This window comes from Natator depressus, chromosome 9, assembly GCF_965152275.1.
Source record: "Natator depressus isolate rNatDep1 chromosome 9, rNatDep2.hap1, whole genome shotgun sequence".
NCBI classification, from domain to species: Eukaryota; Metazoa; Chordata; order Testudines; family Cheloniidae; genus Natator; species Natator depressus.
The window spans coordinates 28,445,811-28,466,896 of NC_134242.1; the positions used below are offsets into that span (position 1 = coordinate 28,445,811).

Here is a 21,086-nt window from a genome sequence, read left to right on the forward strand (position 1 = left end):
TGGTTCCTAACCTTTAGGAGTATATATTGTAGAGTAGACAATTTGCATTTCCAATTGTAACCCAGCATTCTTTTGTTTTGTTTTGTTACATATACTGGGACTTATTTAAACTGATTCTCTGTAGCACTGTTCAACCAAAGATATCACACTGGTATTGAGAGGCTTCATATTTTTAAAGCAGTATGATTTTTTTTTTTGGATGGGTAAACAAGTCACAGAGAGGTAAAGACACTCTCCCAAGGTCACATAAGGTATGTCTACCCCACAGTCGGGACAACACGCTTAAGCATACCAGAGCTGGCTGACTGAGCTAGCTTGCTAAAAGTAGTGTAGTGTAGCTGTGGCATCATGTTAGCTGCCCATTTGTTTGCCTAGGATCTCAGGTGGGATTGTACTCAAATAGCTAGCCTGAGTTGCAGTTCATGCTGCCATGGCTACCTTGCTATTTTTAGTGAGCTATCTCAATCAAAGCTAGCTCAGATATGCCTACCTGTGCAGTGATCATGCTTACCTGTGCAGTGAGCCCTACAAGAGTCAGCGGCAGAGCCATTCAGAGCCCAAGTGTCTTGTCTCCTAGTTTGTACTGTCAAATAGTAGCCTCAGTAGGTTCACAAATATCCTGCTGAAGCTGAACACCTGCATTAGACATCATAGGCAAACAAAACTTGAACAAACCATCACTGGTTATGAACTGAAGATTAACTTGAACTAATGCTTAGTTTAAGTGCGGCTGAGGTTGTTTTAATGTTTCTGACAGCTTAAACTTGATGGGAAAACCTTTTGTGAAAAACCATTACTATTTCTGAGAATAGTAGTATAATTGCTACTGGATTCCTCTCAAAATATTGATAGTCATGTATTACTAGTTTGAAAAAAATCTATCAAAATATCTAATATCTATTAATGATTATGCAATAAACACATCCGCTGTTCAACTCTCATGTAAAGATTAAAAGAATGAAACATCAGGGATAAAAGATAAAATAGGTAATAATCAAAGTTAGTGTAAATACCCCAAGGTCAGGCTTGACAAAGCCCTGGCTGGGATGATTTAGTAGGGCATTGGTCCTGCTTTGAACAGGGGGTTGGACTAGATGACCTCCTGAGGTCCCTTCCAACCCTGACATTCCATGATTCTATGAAACTACTCCATTTATAAATATCAGATATATATCATTTCCATATGGAAAGCACAGAGATGCTTTGTAATATCATACGGAACTGTGTATAATATGGGAAAATACACACTATCTTTTCTGTATTTTTCTGGACATTCATACTAAAGTAATCACCTGAGCCAGCTTCTTTAAAAAGTTTCAAAATTAATATATTTTATTGTCTAAAATGTACACATAATAAAATTTGTTTATACCATATCACTGAAGGGTACACTGCAGGTCATTTACATTCTTTCTTGGTGGTCATACAGTGTACACAGTGAGGGGATGGGGGTGTGTTTAAACATTGTTGGCTTACCTGATTATTTTTCACAGTGAAAAATTACATTCAAAGTTACAAAAATAAATATATAGACTCATCTTCGGCTTTCATTTGTTTTTTCTATGTATATATTTTATATATAGTAGGTGTATATCTTTTGTGTAATGAACTAAGGAATATGTGATCTCAGGTTATTTACGCATAGCTAATACACATTGCAGTATATTATAGCTTTTCGTGGCTATAGAATGATCTCTTGCAGTGGTTTTCAACCTTTTTTTTCATTTGTGGACCCCTGAACAATTTCTGAAAACTGACAGAACAGAATTAAACGATAAATGTTGCACATGCTCAGTACAGCATTGGATGCAGCATGAGAAAGAAGCCCACAGTTTTGTACCCTATGGTAATGACAACACTTCCGGGTTTTGACCTGTGGATGGGGATATTCACATGCTTTTGATTGATTGGAAAAACAGAATGCCTTTTCTGGGCTCTGAAATTTTTTATTTTCATAGTCCCCCTTTTATGGACCCTTAGATGTAGTCTGGGGACCCCCATTAGGGTCCCCAGACCACAGGTTGAAAACCACTGCTCTATTGGATTCTTAAGGGAAAAAAGGCAACTTCTTTTTATGAAAGAGCTGCCAAGCAGTGGCAACTAGCCACTAATAGATCCATCCCAAATGTTCTGGCCCAAAGATTTTTTTAGTTTATTTATTGTGTGAGAGTTTTTATATTAAAAAGTCTGTTTTTATGAAAATTTTAGGGAAACTTTTTGTGTGCATGGGAAACATTGTCCCCCCCACCCCAAGAAAGCACCAAATTAAAACCTTTACAGTATTCTGTTTTTTCCCTTTTTCAGTGGCAAAGGGAGAAAAAGGGGCAGAAGGACCAATCTGAAATATTTTGTTACAATTTTTGGATTTAAAATGTAGAATAAATGGAAAAATTGCTCTTTTTTAAAACCTGTGGGATGAAAATGATTTTGAAATTTTTGCACTTTTGTCAGAAATAAATAATCTTTATTCAGTTGGTTTCTAGCTATTGCCAATATTCTCCCCCAGTTAGACTGTAAGCTCCTATAGGCAGGGATTGTGTCTTCTCATGTGTTTGTATGCCTCCTATTAAAATGGGCCCTGATCCTGACAGGCCTCTGGGCATTACCACAATACAAATAATAATAGGGATAATTAAAGTACATAGAGACTAAGCAAGTTAAATAAAAATGTACAGGCCCAGATCTACTATAATCCTCCTCCTGTTTTATACAGTGTGGAAAGCTCTACAAGGCTATGCCTACAGGGTGAGCACAGCTAAGGATTTGCATGGTTTTTAGAGTTCAAAACATGGATGGGAGTTGTGCCATTTGATTTCAGCCTAGAAGTTCTGAGCACTGTCTTTGGGCCCAATCCTGCATTCTTTCTGCAAATAAACACTCCATGGAGTCTGGTGCCTGATCCAATTTACAATGAAGTCACACGGAGTCTTTGCATTTATTTCAAAGGGAATTGGATCAGACCCTCCCTGGAGCACAAATGAACGCAGTATAGTATTAATTATGAGAACTTTGGTATGACTGGTAGTGATTGAGGACCAGAGCTAACATTTCATTCAAACTGCCATTATATTTGCCACTTTCTCTAGTTTTCAGCTTTTCATCATAACTCTAATACTTCTTGAGTATTTGTAATAAAATGGAAACATTTTAACTGTCACTCCCAACTGGCCAACATAACAGGAAAGCTGCCCCTATGAAAAACATTATCTATTAAATGATGACCCAGGCATTAATGTTCATAATAAAGACAACAGAAGCAACTCTTATCCCATACAAGAGTAATATAGTTACACAAGAAGGCTTATGAAATTTAAAATTATTTCTAATAAAGCAACAAACAGTTAACATTCACCATTTTACAAATTATCTCCACAAAAACACTGCAGAAAACATTCTACATTTAAATATTGTTGCTTAGTTTTTTTAAACGTATATTTAAAGTTATAGGACACCATACTAGCCACTACAGTTATCATTACTCACTGCTACACTGCTTTAAATTCATGTTATCCCCCCCAAAATGATCGGAATGAGTGTATACACATGGCTTGGACCTAAGGCGTCAGTCAATGGCAATGAGCCTGACAACTCTTGCCATTGGGATTAGCAATGTGCTAGTTCAGCCTTGGTAGCAAGGTTGCTGGGGAAACAGACTTGATGATTGATAACACAGCCTCGTCAGCTTGCACCCTCAGGTGTCATGGGGTTTTTGCCAAGCCCTTCAGCATGATGTAGAGGAACAGCGTTGAGGAGACCTTGGCCTTGCAGTGGGATAACAATGGCTTGATGAGGATAGATAGATATTGTATAGCTGGATCCGGTTATGCTGTTTTCAAAGATATGCCTTTCAAAACTTTTTCTAGCTATTACTAACACAATGAACAGATTTTGTGTTTAGTGTTATAACATCACATACTAAAAACAACTTTCTACAAACTCAAATGATGAAAATTTTCAATATAAGAAACCTCCCACTTTGTAGGGTTTTTTTTTCAGTGTTTCTGACATTCGGCCCTCTTTCCTTTGCAAAACTTATCTTGGGGAACATCAGCATGTACAATTATAATATACAGTATATTTCGACAGGAAGTCACATTAGATGAGAGATGAATCATTACTGGAGCTACACAAGGAAAAGAGAAAAACCTGGGAGTCACATACACAGCCACTGATGCTGCCAGAATTTCAAGTACATGATGAGAATCTTAACAAAATGATAATTCTGGAAAATCAGAAAAGCCTTTTGGCATAATCACTCTGAAGTATCTTGATGAACACTGTAAAACAGAAATCATTAAGATAATGCGCCAGATTCATCCCTGATATAACTCTATTGTCTTCATGGGAATTTAGCCCAGTAAGTGCGCACGTATATGATGAAGCATCAGAACAAAAAGTACAAGCTAGGAGGATGTTCAGTATGAAACATGAGTTGTATAAAGTACTATTACACAATAAATAGAAATAAATATAATGCACATCTCAGGTATACCATTGCTTAAACATGATTCTGCCAGCAGAAAGGAAATACAAAATATTCGTTCAAACATGGCAACAGCATATATGTGTGAAGTGACAGGAGTGGGTGAAGCAATTCCTGTATTTAGGGCTGTACACTGTCTTTGATTCACAGCTAGAGACCCCATTAACATCTGCAGGAGTTGCCCATACTAACAGAGGAAAGTATAGAGACAGATTCATAGTTGGTAAAGTGCTTTGGCCCGTCTCAGGATGAAAGGTGATCTATAAATGCATCTATTTTAAAATAGTCACATTATAATGACCTCCTCACACATTAAGCTGTGGGCACCTTTGGCTGGCTTGTTGGAAAAGGTGTGTGCCCCTGTAAGGGCTAGAGAGCCAGGGAATGACTTTGCTGCAGCTGATGACCAGGTCAGCATGGGGATGTTGATCCATCCCCCCCAGGTTTACCAGAAAACAGGGGGGACTCTAAAGGTCCATAATGGTGCAGGAAAAGCCCTCTTTCACCTGAACCAGACGGAGCAGCACCTATCTGTGGAAGTAGTGAAATCCCAGATTTTGTCAGGCTTTGCTGTGGGTATTGTGTTATTTGCTCCTTTCTTGGGATGCTGGGAAGAAATTTTTCCTTCACCGCCAGATTGGCCAAGGTGAAGTGGGGTTTTTCCACCTTCCCCACAGCGGGTTTGAGGGGGCTTAGTTGGGGCAAACATGAAATGGGAGTTAGGCTATAATATCACACATCCTTACATGATTGGGTGGATGTCCGTTGCCAGTACTCCTTAGGGAATGGATACAGGGATCAGATAAAGTGGATTGGTAAAGGATTTAAGAGAGCAGAAACAGGAAGTGTTTGGGGCCCCTCCTTTATAGCCACCCCCTAGCCCTCATTTTGGTGAGGTCCCAGCAGCCAGCTGGCTGGGGACCAGGATGGGTAAGGGGGTGGGCTGATGGAAGCCCCCTGGGTACATAGTGAAATGATTATGGAATTACCTACACTGTACACTTTTATCTGCTGGGTACTCCCAGACATTTAAGAATAAAGTTGTGGCTTAATTACACCACATCTAGTGTCTCCTGTCCTTCTTCCAGTGCATATGGACAAGGTGTACAGTATATTTATTAAACCCTGTATTTATTAAGCCCTTAGGAGTTTGTTCTCCTTAGGCCTATATAACTAGTATTTATATTGAGGGCAAATTATATGTGCCTGATTAAAGGCCCATTGAAATGAATGGGAGTCATCCGAAGTGTCTAAGGAGCCAAATCTTACTCCTTCCTTCTGACCATAGGCAAAGAGCTGAACTGCGGCAGTAGAACTGTCTCTCTTGCCCCCCTCTTGACTCCCCCCCTTACACATAGCCGGTTCAGGCAGACTGTGTGCAAGAGACCAAGACTTGGCCGGTGGAGAGCATTCCAGGGCAGGTTAGGAGGTATGAGGCACAGAAGCAAGAACACTTCTGTGCTGCTGCAACGGCCCATAGCACTAGCACCAGGGATGAGCCTGCCCTTAAATGTCAATTTGGTGGCTTTGCGGAAGGCCTGGGAACTGCACATATTGTTCTTCCCACTCTTCTGACTGTGTTTTAAAAGAGTTAGCAGTGCTGTCTCCACCGAGGGTCCCTGGAGGCTGCACACTTGGAAGCTTGGTCTTCCTTTTTTTTTAAAGATTTCTTAATTTTAATCTGTAGTATTTGGGTTTCTTATCCACCATCTGTTAATTTGTTTTTGCAAAAATGCTAGACTAGGAACCACACACATTTAGCACCTATTCTCTTCCTCTCCTCCAATAAAAGCCATGACTAAAGAATTATTTAGCAAAAGATTAATCCCCCATTCCCTCTAATTACCAATGTGGGGTTGGCTGTTCTTTAAAAACACACCACGTGCACCCCTTCTCTACCTCTCCCCTAGTCACACACCAAGTACACATCTCTCTTATTTCCTCCAGGATTTGTACAGGCTTAGAACCCCGAGCAGTAGTTTTCCTGCACTTGTTACTAAGCCACAAGCTTCCCCGAGGCCAAAATGATCAAAACCACTGACCAGTGCACCTCCCTGTTCATTTTCTGCTGTTAGACAATTGTTTTTTCCTCCAGATAATTTAAAAAATAAAACTCGCCAGCCTGTGAGGTGGTTACTCCTATGGAACTCATACCCCAGATGGGAAGATGAATTGGCTTTCAGATGCATGAGAAGACAGGGAGATCCTCTCTCATCTTAAGCTGATATATGAGTATCCAACATACATAAAAGGCCTGGTCCACCAGATAGCATTCACAGCCAGCCAACCTGCAAATGGGAAAGATGGACGCTCTCTGGTAGATGAGGCCCTAAATATCAATGCATATATATATATATAAAAAATATTCCTGGTTCAACTTATTTTGTATTTAATGCAATGCAACTACTTTGGATACTATTCAAAGTATAATGGACCAAATTTTGCCTTGAGGTACATATCTCGCATTGATTTTAACTGAATATCATGTACATATCTGAGAGCAGATTTAGCCTAAATGTAAGGTATTAAATACATAAGTAGAAAGTTTATTTAGGTAATTATCATTTACATATATTTCATTGTCTAATTCTGAGCTATAGTTTTAATATTAAAATCAATATAATAACGATAATGGTGCCTTTCATTTTCCACAGTGAAAATAAATCCTGGAATAATATTTCTCTGTGTATAATATCTATCTATAGTCAGAAGTTAGGGATAATCCTACAACTCACAATCAGACTCAAAAACTAGTTAAATGTGTCATCTCTAATTTGTGAAAATACTACATTTAGGATAATAATCTCACTGTTATGTATTTCTTTATACCATTCATCTGAAATTATCAGGAACTTTTTCTGAAATTTTTATCTTTCTCTGCCAGACTATTTTATAAACGGATGATTTGCTTTTGGAGAGATTAGACAATTTTGAATTAGAATTGAACAAAGTTTTCTGGAAAGTTATTAGGTGAATTAAAAAGGAGGTAAGAAAATATGATTATATCATTAGTTTAGGTTTCCTCAAAGAGGTGTCACTGTTCTCATTTAGAATTCTAGAATCTTGGAAATGTAGGGCTGGAAGAGACCTCCAGAGGACATTTAATCCATCTCCCTCACTGAGACAGGATTAAGTATACCTAGACTATCCCTGACAACGGTTTATCTAACCTGTTCTTAAAAATCTTCAGTGACTGGAATTCTGTAATCTCTTTAGGTAACCTGTTCCAGTGCTTAAATATCTTTTATAGTGAGAAAATTATTTTAAAAGTTAGAGGTTTATTGGCAAGAATTTGTCTGCAAATATTTTTTTTTATTGGGCCAGATTTTGCTCTCAGTTATTCAGGTGTAAATAGGGGAATAATTCCATATCCTTCAGGATATCCTTCATGATCAAATTCTGCTCATAATTACTTTTGGTTAAATATAGAAGTTGAGAGCAAAGTTTAGTCATACATTTTCATTTCTATGATTGAGAGCAGAATTTGACCCAATAAGTATTATTACATTTTTGCTTTGTGGAGTTTTGAGTGTCCAGAAATACTGAAGAAAATGGAACATTTTTAGGAGTTTGGAAGTTCTGAGTGGATTGAATTAATGTGTTTTATTTTTCATTTAGTGCTGTAATTATTCTATGAAAATAATTTTGGCTGATCCTTTGAAGCTTGCTAACGATCTCTATCACAGGATGTCCATACTTTGCTAATATGGGGCAGATTCTGATTCTCTTACTCATATAAAGTAAAATTTTATTCCATGAGTAATCCCACTGAAGTCAATAGGGGATATTCATGGTCAAGTGAAAGTAAGACTGGTTAATATATAAACTATGGCCATAAAAATACCCACCCTACATTTAACATAATGATACAAATGTGTGTGTACAAAGTAATGTTTCCTTGTATGGAATATAACTAATAGAAACATAGATTTATAAAAAAATATATATTTAATAAATAAAACTGCATTTTATTTCATATATAAACTTTTGCCATGTTTAAAATGAATAATAGCAAAAAGGTATGTGAACACAGTCTTGAAGTCCTTAAATCTCAATCTGAGATGGGAATGAGACCTGCATATATCTATTTTCACCATATTATAAATGTAATGAGACGTGATATTTGTATCAAGGAAAAATGGATATTTTTCATATTTCAGACATAACTCTGTTCTCCACCATCCCCACCAAATATAATGTGAAGGAAAACAAACATTCTGTTTGACTCTGGTAACACTTTGTATAACAATTCCAAATGGTTAGTTTAGAATTGCTTATGTATGTTGAAAGCAAATTCTGCAGAGTTCATATAATTCACAAATGATCATGCCTTAACCTAAGTTCTGAGATCTTTCCAGGAGCATCATGCACGCTTCTTCCAAAGTTCTGAGCTCTGAGGCAGGATGCTAAAAGACTCCCAACTGCCACCTTCTTGGGTTGCTTCAAATAAAAATAACAAACAGTCCTCTTGACAATATAAAAGGCCACTGCTAAGTCTTTCAAAGATGATATCTAGTAGATCATTTAAGTAATGTGCAATAAGCTGTGATGGTCAGGACTATGGGTGAACTTTGACACTCTTGCTATTTCATATACAAGGTTGTTTTACAAGCATATAGCACGAAAGACATCACTCAATGTCAAAAGACCCAATAGTCTTTTTCATGGATAAACTTAAGTTTTCTGATGGTCGATAGGAAAGGGAGCTCATTTTTGTTGTTAGCCTTGGATGTGCTCTGACATTTGGTGGAATGTATTTTAGTAGCTGCAGGAAATATTTTTTAAACTTTTTTCCAAAAAAACCATAAAGAAAGGGATTCAAGCAGTTGTTGAAGTAAGCTATGCAGATGGTGAAGGGCATAGCGGTATCCACAACATCAACAATTTGGCAATCTGTTATGATACGTAGCTGGATTAATACATCCAGAAAGGTAAACACTTGATGAGGAATCCAGGAAAAGAAGAAGAAAAGTACTATTGCCACAATCATCTTAAAAATCTCATCATTTCTGGTCTTGTTTTTCTGAATTTGGTAAGCCTTCTTCAGCGTCTTCCAGATTAAGGTGTAGCTTGTTAAAATTATCAAAAAGGGAATTAAAAAACCCAACATGTTCTTAGATAAACCTAGCCCAACAGGCAGTGTTGTATTATGGGTCTTGTACCGAAAAGCACAAATTGTCATATTCATATTCTCAACAAAAAATACATCACGGTGAATTAAGACAGGCAAACTAGCCAGTCCTGCTAGCAGCCAGATGCCGATGCAAGTTATTTTGGCAACAAGCATGGTGCGCCGAAGTCGGGACTTCATTGGATGTACTATAGCCAGGTAACGGTCAATGCTAAGACATGTGAGTAGAAACACACTGGCATACAGGTTGAAACTTACCACAGCTGATGCTATTTTACATAAACAGTTGCCAAAAGGCCAGTGGTATTCCATGGCTGTGTAGGCTGCCCACAGTGGCAAAGTCATTAGGAAACACAAGTCAGCCAGGGCTAAATTCAACAGAAAGATGCTAGCCACAGTCTTTAATTTCATGTAGAAGCAAATGACAATGACCACCAAGCTGTTCCCAAATATGCCTACAATAAAGATGATGCTGTAAACAGTTGGAACCATAATGTATATATAGCCATGCCTTCCTGAAACGGGGCAGTCAACATGGATTCTTTTAACAGTCTCTTCGGTAGATGAATTAAGGCTCATCTTGATCTTTTCTGCTGCAGGATGGTTTCAGGCACAATATAAACTTTATCTGGGTGAAAAAGAAAAAAAATCACGAGTGAGGATTTTTTGGGGGTTTTTTGCAATTAAATTTCAAGATTGTACCTTATGTAGCAATGATGAATCCAGTTCACTGAAGGAAATTTTAACTACACTTCTAAGGAAATGAGGATGTGAGAAATTAATCTACTTTTCATTAACTGAACATCTTCATTTGATTCAGTTGAAGTCTGGGTTACAGGCCAAATCCTTAACGAGCCCTTGTTCAGGCAAAATTCCTATTGCAAACTGATGGGGAAACATTTTCCAGTTCTTTATATTTCTCTCAATGTGTGCTGTCTTCTCTTTGTATTAATGTACCCCGGGCTATACATGCTTATTTTATGTATTTAACACTACCAAAATCCTTAATTCTTTTTAACCTCTTATCATTGTATTTATTCTATTTCATTTTACACTCCCCTGGCCATATCTTGCCATCATTCTTTATGAAATCAGAATTTCAGCGCACAAATGGATGTTGGGATAGGACCTTTGGTTTGTTTCAGGTGGAAGCAAACATTTAGTGGTGCGTTCTAGGAGTACAAACTCACAGGTCTATTTTCCCCAGAGCCTTTGCACAAAACTCCCATTGATATTAACTGCCTCAATCCTGTAGTTGTTTCTTGCCTGGAACTCTTATTGACTTCAGTGGGAAATTCACACAGAGAATTTCTATGTAATTGGACCTAGGTGGAAATGATGTGCCTGGAACAGGTAGAATATAGCTGTTGCTGCATAGGACCAAATATGGAGTATGATACAAGTTGTGTATGATATTTAAATTCCCTGCCCACGTTTGCTCTCTCATTGAGCCAATGACGTATCTCACCCAGCCCTGTTCTCTGATTTGGGATGAGATCTAAAGCCAGGTAATGAATTAAGGGCCTGATCAACTCTCGTTGAAATCCACAGGAATCTTTCCATGGACTTCAGTGGGACTGGATTGAGCCTCTGCAATGCACTGCCCAATACCAAAGCCGTAACAAAAGAACAAACCCAGCTAAGGGAATCCTCAACACTGGCCCACAAACAGTATGAGGCAAAACTCAAACAAGGAACAAACACAATGCCCAAAATGTGATACATAATGTCAGTGCTGTTCTGGAAGGTAAAAACCACTCCACTCCACTGTATCCAATTAGTTTCAGGAAATTTTTTTCTTCCCATCCCAGAACTGGAAGTCAGCTGCTTCTCTAAGCAAACCAGCAGGTATGTTTTATATACCACAGTCTTTAGTGGAGAACAGCAGGCTGAAACTGACAACACTCAAATGGAAAAGTATTACTTATAAGTTGCCTTATTGCATACAAAAGAAATGGGGAAAAGAAAGGGGATGTGTAGCGGCGTTCCACATGTTTCTGTGGTTCTGTAAATAAAAAGGAAAGTTTTCATTTAGCATAAATGATTCCTTTATTTCTATGACACTATCTTTCTAATGTCACTGCAGTAAATACTAAAGATAGTAAATTTCCATGGTTCCAAATGTCCTTGCTTTCTGTTCCAGTTCAGTCATGGGGAAAAGATCGAATTTTAACCACCTAAATAAACAACTTTGAAATGCAGTGAGAATTTTGTATCTGTCCCAACATACGTTTAGCTGCTCTCTGGAAGCCATGGCAAACTATATGAATTGTGTTGAAGAGATTTGCTTTGCAGCCTTCAGCGGTTTACCAGCATTTCTAACTCTCCGAACATGCACAAAACCCAGAAGACCAGAGCCTCAGCTGCTATAAATTGTGATGGCTCCATGGATTTCAATGGAACTATGCCTGCTTACACCTTCTGATGGTTCAGCCCACAAAGTGTTCTTACAAATTCTAAAATGATATTTTTCATAACATTTTAATTGTAAATGTAAAATTCTGAAGTGCTTACTCAGGTAATACTATTAAGAAGGACAATAGATCTTTGCCAACTGAACTGAACATGCGTAAGGACTTTAGGATTTGGCTCAATATTGATAGCTTCTTTTTAAGGCAAGCTAAAACTCAGATTCAGTATAATTTTCAATGAGGCTGTAACTTAAAGCAGAAATAGCTAATGACTATATGCAAAAAAGCCTCCCTGTGATAATAGGCAGAGAATAAAAAAAAAACGCAGGTAATTACATTTTAGAAGAATCTTCTGTCTATCCAGGCTACTTTTTCAATAATCATAACGATGATGTGCCAAATGGACCAACTTACTCGGATGTCTTTTAGATTCTATACTTAGATGTCATGTTTGCCAGTTCATACAGTAAATATGATACATGTGCCATAGGCTAGAGTTTTATCTAAAGCTGTGAATTCAGGCTAGGTACTTATTTTGTTCTATGGTATCTGTCCTCTAATGTTCTTTCGACATAGTAGTTTAAGCCTAATTTCTTAGGACTATTTAGAGGTTACATAGGTAGAACTGAGTGGGTCTTACAACTTAGTGGTCTGTGGCATTCACCAGGACTGTAAACACATAAACCACTTACAAATTACAATCCCAGTAATTTAGATTGAAAAATATGATGTTTAATTGACAATGGAAAACAAATCTGTAAAAATCCAGGGTCAGATTGTTTTTGTTCCACACTGAAACCTTTAGAAAGGTTTCAGGGGAAGGAATCACAGCTCCTGTTACCTCTTCAGTTAGTACCTAAATATGGATCTAAGTGCCTAAATTTAGGAGCCCAAGTGTGAAAAATGTTGGCATAAGTCTACTAAAAATATGTCCAAGCTGCGTAAACATGTGCAAATTGTGTGAAGTCTATTTTATGGGGCACCTTTGGCTTTGCTAGGGCTTCTGTGGTGTGCAAGAACAGGCAATGGAAAACTTCTGGGACTAATACTGATACTTTGTTGTTGCTCATTATTTGTACTACAGTAGTACCAGAGGTTCCAATTAAGATCATGCTAAAAGTTTTACATAGACACAGTGGGAGACACTTCCTGTCTCAGAGAGCTTAAAACCTAAATACACAAGACAGACAATGGAAGTATTATTTTCCCTTTTTTAAAAAATGGGAAACTGAGGCACAGAGAAATTAAAGCTCAGATTTTTAAAGGTATTTAGGTGTTCTGCTCAGTGTTGCAACATCTACCTGACTTAGAAGTCTACGGGCTTGTCTACTGAACTAAAAGGTACCTAGTTTGTACCAATGTTGTCCTGTTAGAAGAGGACTAAGTTAATGCGAACTATGTATCATGCTGGCAGTGCCCGCATGGGGGAGTTACAGCACAACACTTTGGTCCTCATGGCAGTTCACACTCCTGTAGTCCGCACTGCAGCGCAGCGTAGAAATAGCCTCAGAGTATGTCTACACTGCAGTTGAAGGTATGATTGCAGTTTGGGTAGGCATACCCATGCTAGCTTTAATTTCGCTAGCATGCCTGAAAACAGCAGTGAAGACACAGTGGCTCCTTACCCAGGATTCAAGGGAGGCTTGTAAAGCATACACAAGCTGCCATCACACCTCCGACTGCAGTGTCAACATAGCCTAAGTCTCACTGAAAGTTAATGGGACTTAGGTGCCTAGGTGCCCAAGTCACTTTGGCCTTCCAGTATTTAGCTGAGGAGTGCCTAAAAACCTTTACAAATCTGGGCCTAAGTGACTTGCCCAAGATCACACAGGAAATCAGGCAGAGTCAGAAATTGAATTAGATCTCCTGAAGCTCAAGCCAGTGCCTTAGTCACCAGACCATCCTTTTACTTTAATAGGTTGTTCTTTTCTAAAAATGGAGTGAGCCTCAAATATGTTTTTTTCATGAGTAATGATCTGTTAATGCCTCATTTATCCTTCTGATACACTTCCTTGTTCTAGGAATAATGCTGGATTTACTAAGCTGATTAATTTAAAAAAAGTTAAAAGGGCAATTTCAAGATTTCAAGCTTCTTAGGAATTACATGAAGACTGGAATATCTAATTAAATGTAGCTTTAAATACAAAACTTTTATCAAGAACTACAATTAATTCCTCCCAATCTCAGCAACTCCTTCTGTAAATTACAATCTAGGTACCTTGTTTGTTACAAATGTCTCAAAAAAACAAAACCAAACCTAAAAACCTCCTAACCAACCCTCAGTTATTTTTACCATTTTTTTTCAAGTAAAAAAGTCACGCTAAACCCGCTGGCACAACAAATACCTTATATTCTGATTATCAGTGGCATGCTAACTTATTAACCCCTCAGGGCTCAAATTCATGGCTGTCCTTGCCTCACAAAATCTGGAATGTCACAGGTTTTAGCTTTATGGCCAGTCACACTATCCAGAGCCTATAAGGAAAATAGCAAATACTCCCCTGAAGCACGTTGTGGAGCCACCCAACATGATGTGAACTCGTGTGAATGCATATTTTTGTAACTTGTGCTCTGCAACAACATGGTCCATCTTTTCATAGCTTGCCTCAGCTTCAGGCTGGGACTGTACAGTCTATTAGTCATTATAGCCCTTCTTCATTCATATAGAATCATAGAAGTATTTGTCCAGAAGGGACCTCCATAGATCATCTAGTCCAATCCCCTGCACTCAAGGAAGGACTAAGGGCAGATTTACCCTACAACCTAAGTCGATATAACTTGCATTGCTTGGGGATGGGGAGACTTTTTCACACCCTTGAGCGATGTAAGTTTCATGCTGTCCACATCGACGCTATGTTGGCGAGAGATGCTCTCCCACTGACATAACTTCCACTTCTTGACGAGGTGGAGTAATTATGCCCATGGGAAAGCGCTCTCTCATCAGCATAGCATGTCTTCACCCAATGCGCTGCAGCACCGCAGCTGCATGGATGCAGCTGTGCTGATGTAGCACTGTAGTGTAGACTTGCCCTAGTAATAACTAGCCCATTCCTGACAGGTGTGTGTCTAACCTGTTCTTAAAAACCTCTAGTGATGGAGGTTCCACAACCTCCCTAGGTGATTTGTTCCAGTGCTTAATCACCCTGACAGGAAGTTTTTCCTAATGTCCAACCTAAACCTCCCTTGCTTCAATTTAAGCCCATTTCTTCTTGTCCTATCCTCAGAGGTTAAGGAGAACAATTTTTCTCCCACCTTCTTGTAACAACCTTTTATGTACTTGAAAACTGTTATCATGTCCTCCCTCAGTCTTCTCTTCTCCAGACTAAACAAACCCAATTTTTTCAATCTTCCCTCGTAGGTCATGTTTTCTAGACCAATCTAGACCCATTTCTCCACATCCTTCCTGAACTGGACACAATACTCCAGTTAAGGCCTTATCAGCATGAAGAAGAGTGGAAGAATTACTTCTTACAACACTCCTGCTGATACATCCCAGATTGCTGTTCAATTTTTTTTGCAACAGTGTTACACTGTTGACTCATATTTAGCTTGTGATCCACTATGACTCCCAGATCCCTTTCCGCAGTACTCCTTCCGAGGCAGTCATTTCCCATTTTGTGTGTGCAACGTATTGTTTCTTCCTAAGTGGAGTCCTTTAATTTGTCCGTAATGAATTTCATCCTATTTACTTCAGACCATGTCTCTAGTTTGTCCAGATCATTTTGAATTTTAATCCTATCCTCCAAAGAACTTGCAACCCCCCCAGTTTGGTATTCTCCACAAACTTTACAAATGTACTCCTTGTGCCATTGTCTAAATCATTTATGAAGATATTGAACAGAACCAGACCCAGGAATGATCTCTGCAGGACCCCCTATTATATGTCTTTCCAGCTTGACTGTGAACTACTAATAACTACTCTATGGGAATGGTTTTCCAACCAGTTATGCACCCATCTTATAGTAGCTCCATTTAGGCTGTATTTCCCTAGTTTGTTTATTAGGAGGTCCTGTGGGACAGTATCAAAAGCCTTACTAAAGTCAAGATATACCACATCTACCACTTCCTCTCATCCACAAGACTTGTTAGCATGTCAAAGAAAGCTATTAGGTTGGTTTGACATGATTTGTTCTTGACAAATCCATGGTGACTGTTAGTTATCACCTTATTATCTTCTAGGTGTTTGCAAATTGATTCCTTAAAAATTTGCTCCATTATCTTTCCGGGTACTGAAATTGCAGACCAGTCAGCTTAATTCCCCAGGTTGTCCTTATTCCCCTCTTTATAGATTGGATTTATTTGCCCTCTTCCAGTCCTCTAGAATCTTTCTTGTCTTCCATGAGTTTTCAAAGATAATCACTAATGGCTCAGATATCTCCTCTGTCAGTTCTAGGATGTATTTCATCAGGCCCTGCTGACTTGAAGACATCTAACTTGTCTAAGCAATTTTTAACTTTGTTCTTTTCCTACTTTATTTTCACTGGCATTCACTATGTCAGATGTCCAGTTGCTACTAACCTTTCTGGTGAAAACTGAAACAAAAAAGACATTTAACACGTTTATCATTTCCAGATTTTCTGTGATTGTCTTTCCCCCATCATTGAGTAATTGGCCTGCCCTGTCCTTGGTCTTTCTCTTGCTTCTAATGTATCTGAAAAATGTTTTCTTGTTCCCCTTGATGTCTCTAGCTAATTTAATCTCATTTTTTGCCTTGGCCTTTCTAATTTTGTCCCTACATGCTTTATATTCATCCTTTGTAATTTGACTTATTTTCTACTTTTTGTAGGACTCTATTTTGCGTTTCAGATCATTGAAGATCTCTTAGTTAAGCCAGGGGGATCTCTTGGCATAGTTCCTATCTTTCCTACACAGTGGGATAGTTTGATCTTGTGCCCTTAATAATATCTCTTTGAAAAACTGCCAGCTGTCTCAAACTGTTTTTCCCCTTCGGCTTGCTTCTCATGGGATCTTATCTACCTACTCCCTGAGTTTGGTAAAGTCTACCTTCTTGAAATCCATTGTCTTTATTCTGCTGTTGTCCCTCCCATCATTCCTTGGAATCATGAACTCTATCATTCCAGGATCACTTTTACCAAAAGACAATTATAGATTTGAAGGCTGGAAAGAACAATTATCAATCATTATATCATCTAGTCTTACCTCCTGTATGCTAGCTAAGAACCTGATTCTACCAGTGTTGTGCTGAGCAGGACCTTACTGCATGAGCAGATCCATTGATTCCAAGTAGTAAGGTCCTACTCTATGTGTGTAAGGTTGGTGGAATTGTGACATAAGATATGTGCTGAATACAACTGTGGATTTCATAGCAAATAGTCAACAGTGTCATGTCTAATGCAACATTTGGTAGATGTCCCTCTGCAGAGGGGTTAAGTATTTTCCTCTCAAAACAGGCTGCAGCTTTTTATGGTTGTGCAGTCTACAAATCTTGAAGCACTTCTAATAACCAGCAGGAATACTGGGCTTTCTCAGTAGATTGGCCCCACCTTTAGAATTTATTCCCTTTGGCAATGCACCATGTAGCTAAAGTCTAGTGTGCTTTGGGGTATGCATCAGTATTTAGGTTTTGACTTCCCCCTCCTGCTCACATGGTGGCTAATGTTTCTGGTGACAGTGGTGACCTTGATTAATGCTAATTATTCTTGTCTGTGTTTTAAATGTTTGTAAACAAGCACCTACCTTATATGTTCTAAAATTCATTACAATCAGCAATAAAATCAAGTTTGGTAATTTGAGCCTGACCCTGTAAGTTTGTGAACACTTTCTGTGAGGTACTGAATGGCCCTCAACTCCCTTTGAAGTGAGGGGGGAAATAAGGAAGTTCAGCATTTTATAAATAGAATCAGGGTGTTGGCCAGGAAAGAGTTTTGAAATGCTGTACATGAATACTAAATTAACACAGCCGTTTCAAAGTTAACAGGCCAAGCTCATTTCTGGTGTAACACCACTGATTTCAGTAGAGTTACACCAGGGATGAATTTGGCACCTTATCTCCTTCAAAGTATATCAAGCAATTGCAAATATTTTATTAATTATTCAAATGCACATGTACAAAAAAAGAAAATATGCTAATTCTAATTACAAAATGAGAAATACCAAAATTATAGTTAAAAATACTACAGAGCTGAGGAAATGGAGAGTGGAGAAAGAGGTGATTATTAAGAAGGAATAAGGTAAGATACTTAATTTTGTTGCATTTTCCTTATAAGAGATTTTGATGCATCAGAAAGAAAAGAATGTTTTTGTGGATATATTTGAAGTGTTAGAAAAACACAGAGTAGCTCTGTAAAGTGTTTGCATGCAATAGGAATATGGAAGGACATTTCCTTTGAGTGCAAATAAAGGGTGTGGACCATGTCTTCCTAGGAGATGTGTAAATTTCCCTTGATTGACTAACAGTGACACACACTTGCAACCTTATCACCTGGCTGTATAACTTTGCCATCTATGTTGTGCTCTATGTATTTGAGAGCACAAATGACTTTATATCACTGTGTGACTGAATTTCTGAATGGCCTGACATCTTAAGTTCCAGTAAGGAAAGCATTGCTAATGCTCAAATGGGACTTTTACCGTCCAAGGAACTCTTAATGTTTCGAAAGAAGACACAGTTGGTTTTGCTTCTCAGGAGATGCACATACCCCTCACTCCTCTGGAAACTTTAAAGCAATAAAAAAAAGCTTCACACCTGAAATGGAAACTCATTCCTTCTGAAGAACTATTCAAGATGGCAGCTCTGGAAGGTGTGATGGAACATCACTGTTGATATTAATTCCTTGCAGTGAACTGTGCTCTTTTTTTGCTAGACGTCATTGGTTTTAGTTACATTAAAGCTATACAGAATAGAATACTTTAGTGTAGAGACACTTCACCTACTGCAATCTGTATCATTACTTCATTAATAACTGCCAAAGCATCAAAATAGTCTGAACAGTGCATAAAAGACAAACACAGAGGCTGCAGACAGACAGATTTTATTCTAGCCAGTGCCTGGGAACTTTAAGGGTGACACGGCAGTAGCGTTTGCTGAAAGGATTGATTTCAAGTGACTGAGAATGGGTGTGTGTGTGTGGGGAGAGGGGGGCTGCTTGACAGTCAATCTGTAAGCAGGTTTCAGAGTAGCAGCCGTGTTAGTCTGTATCTGCAAAAAGAACAGGAGTACTTGTGGCACCTTAGAGACGAACAAATTTATTAGAGCATAAGGTTTCGTGGGCTACAGCCCACTTCATCGGATGCATAGAATGGAACATAGAGTAAGAAGATAGATATAAGCAAAGTGTCTGGGGAGCTGCTAATCCTTGTTGTACGTTACTGTCCTGTTTGACCTTTTATTTTTTTAATTACAATGATTATAATAAGTCACTGGTAATGCAGGGTTTCAGACTGTTCTACCAGCTATTATTTACCACTCTATTCATTTCCTGTGTTGGATGAGCATGCATCCTAATTAAACTGCCTGTGGTAACAAGGCAGGATGCTGGGCCCAGGCAAGGTAAATAGTGCTTTGCCAACTGAAACATATGATGAGATACCACTGACTCCAGCTTCCTGTGAAAACTTCATTAGCTATAAATGGGTAACCAGATGTCACAAGTCAGGTTTGAAACAAACAAACAAAAATGCTTTCAAAATTTGTGCTTTGGCACTGACTCTACTGATATAGGCAGACCCAGCCTTAAGCATTTAGCTGTATTACAGTAGGTAATACACCCTTTTTCTTCTCCTGATGCTGGATGGATTATTTGTTCCCCCTATAAATGAGAAATAAGACTTTTCTGTGTTTATAAGGATGAAACCTTCTTTTCACGTAAGACGGCTGTGGATTTAAATGCTGACATAACTCAGAGTAAACTTCCCGAGACAGGCTGGAAAATGTTTTGGAATAATATGTTCTATACTAAAAAGTGTTTGCTTATTGTTCCTTTTTTAAAAAAACTCGATCCCAGGTATTTAGTCTTCCTTTCATTCCTTCTCTAGGTCTGTTGTTACTGGTTGCTGCAAAACTGTTAAGGTTTTACAAGCTTTTTATGTCATTGTCCTTTTCCTATACAGCCGTATAAACTACATGTTCATCCCCACAGCCATAAGTGACTGTAATTTCTTCCACCTCATATGATCACACGTTCATCCTCCTTTCCTGCTTATCTACCAGGACCTCGCTTCTCATGGCAATGAGACAGACTGCATCCTGTAAACACTCTGCCACCAACTAGAGCCAAAGCCTACCCACAGAAAAAGCAGGCGGTGGTAGAATTCGTGTTTAACAAACACAGATACCAAAGATAAAGTAGCAGATATACCTAATGACATTCCTCTCTGCCTCTACATGACAAGATACTTGTTTGGCAGAAAAAATACAAGTGCTTAAATAGGATAGTTAATGCAGGGTGGTCCTAACTCTAAAGAGCCCTGTGATCGACGGACTGCTCCTGTGCCCATACTTATGGTGAACCCTGATGAGCACTGCCAGAGAGGCTGCTTCCTCTAGGTTGCTGGTTCAATCCAGTACAAGTCAATAGAAACAATAAGTGTTTACAATACGATGGCTACTCAGTGGCCTGTATAGAACAAGCTGCTGTTTCCAGTCTGTTCCCTAGTGGGCAGCTTTCCATGTAACAGCTGTAACTTGCAGTTCCAGATGGAAACATGTTCAGATTTAAAGATAAGTTTATTTACATTTTTTTTATAGTGTATACATAGTACGCTGATGGGCACTATACACCAGGCTTTCCAAACTGTGCAGCCTGACCCCACTTTAGTTCCAATCCTAAATAAGAATATGCAAATAGCTGCAGGGGATTTTTTGTCATATTTTCTGTGTGCCTGTCCAGCTCCAGCTAAAACCTATCACACACCCAGCAGGGCTTGAGCGGAGCCGCAGGGTTTTCCCTGCAGTTACAATTCCTGGACTTCAAGAGCTCCTGTGGTGCTGCCACTGAAGGCAGGGAGACTGGCTCTTCTCTGCTCTCAGTGCTCACCCTAGTGGCATCCAGCTGGCATGGAACAACCAGGTGGGAGAACAGGCAGCAGCAGCCTCAGGGCC

The 21,086-nt window shown here is 38.8% G+C and overlaps 1 protein-coding gene across 3 annotated transcripts in view; it reads right to left on the bottom strand.

Moving 5' to 3' along the window:
• Positions 1 to 8,580: 8,580 nt before the first annotated feature.
• The window catches only part of AGTR1 (angiotensin II receptor type 1), a 43,124-nt gene continuing 30,618 nt past the window's right edge, over positions 8,581 to 21,086 (bottom strand). For all 3 annotated transcript variants that reach the window (XM_074962959.1, XM_074962960.1, XM_074962961.1), the window contains one exon: positions 8,581 to 10,242. In XM_074962959.1, coding sequence (XP_074819060.1) covers positions 9,114 to 10,193 — 1,080 coding nt within the window. In that variant the 5' untranslated portion in view covers positions 10,194 to 10,242 and the 3' untranslated portion in view covers positions 8,581 to 9,113. The remainder of the gene's footprint in view (positions 10,243 to 21,086) is intronic.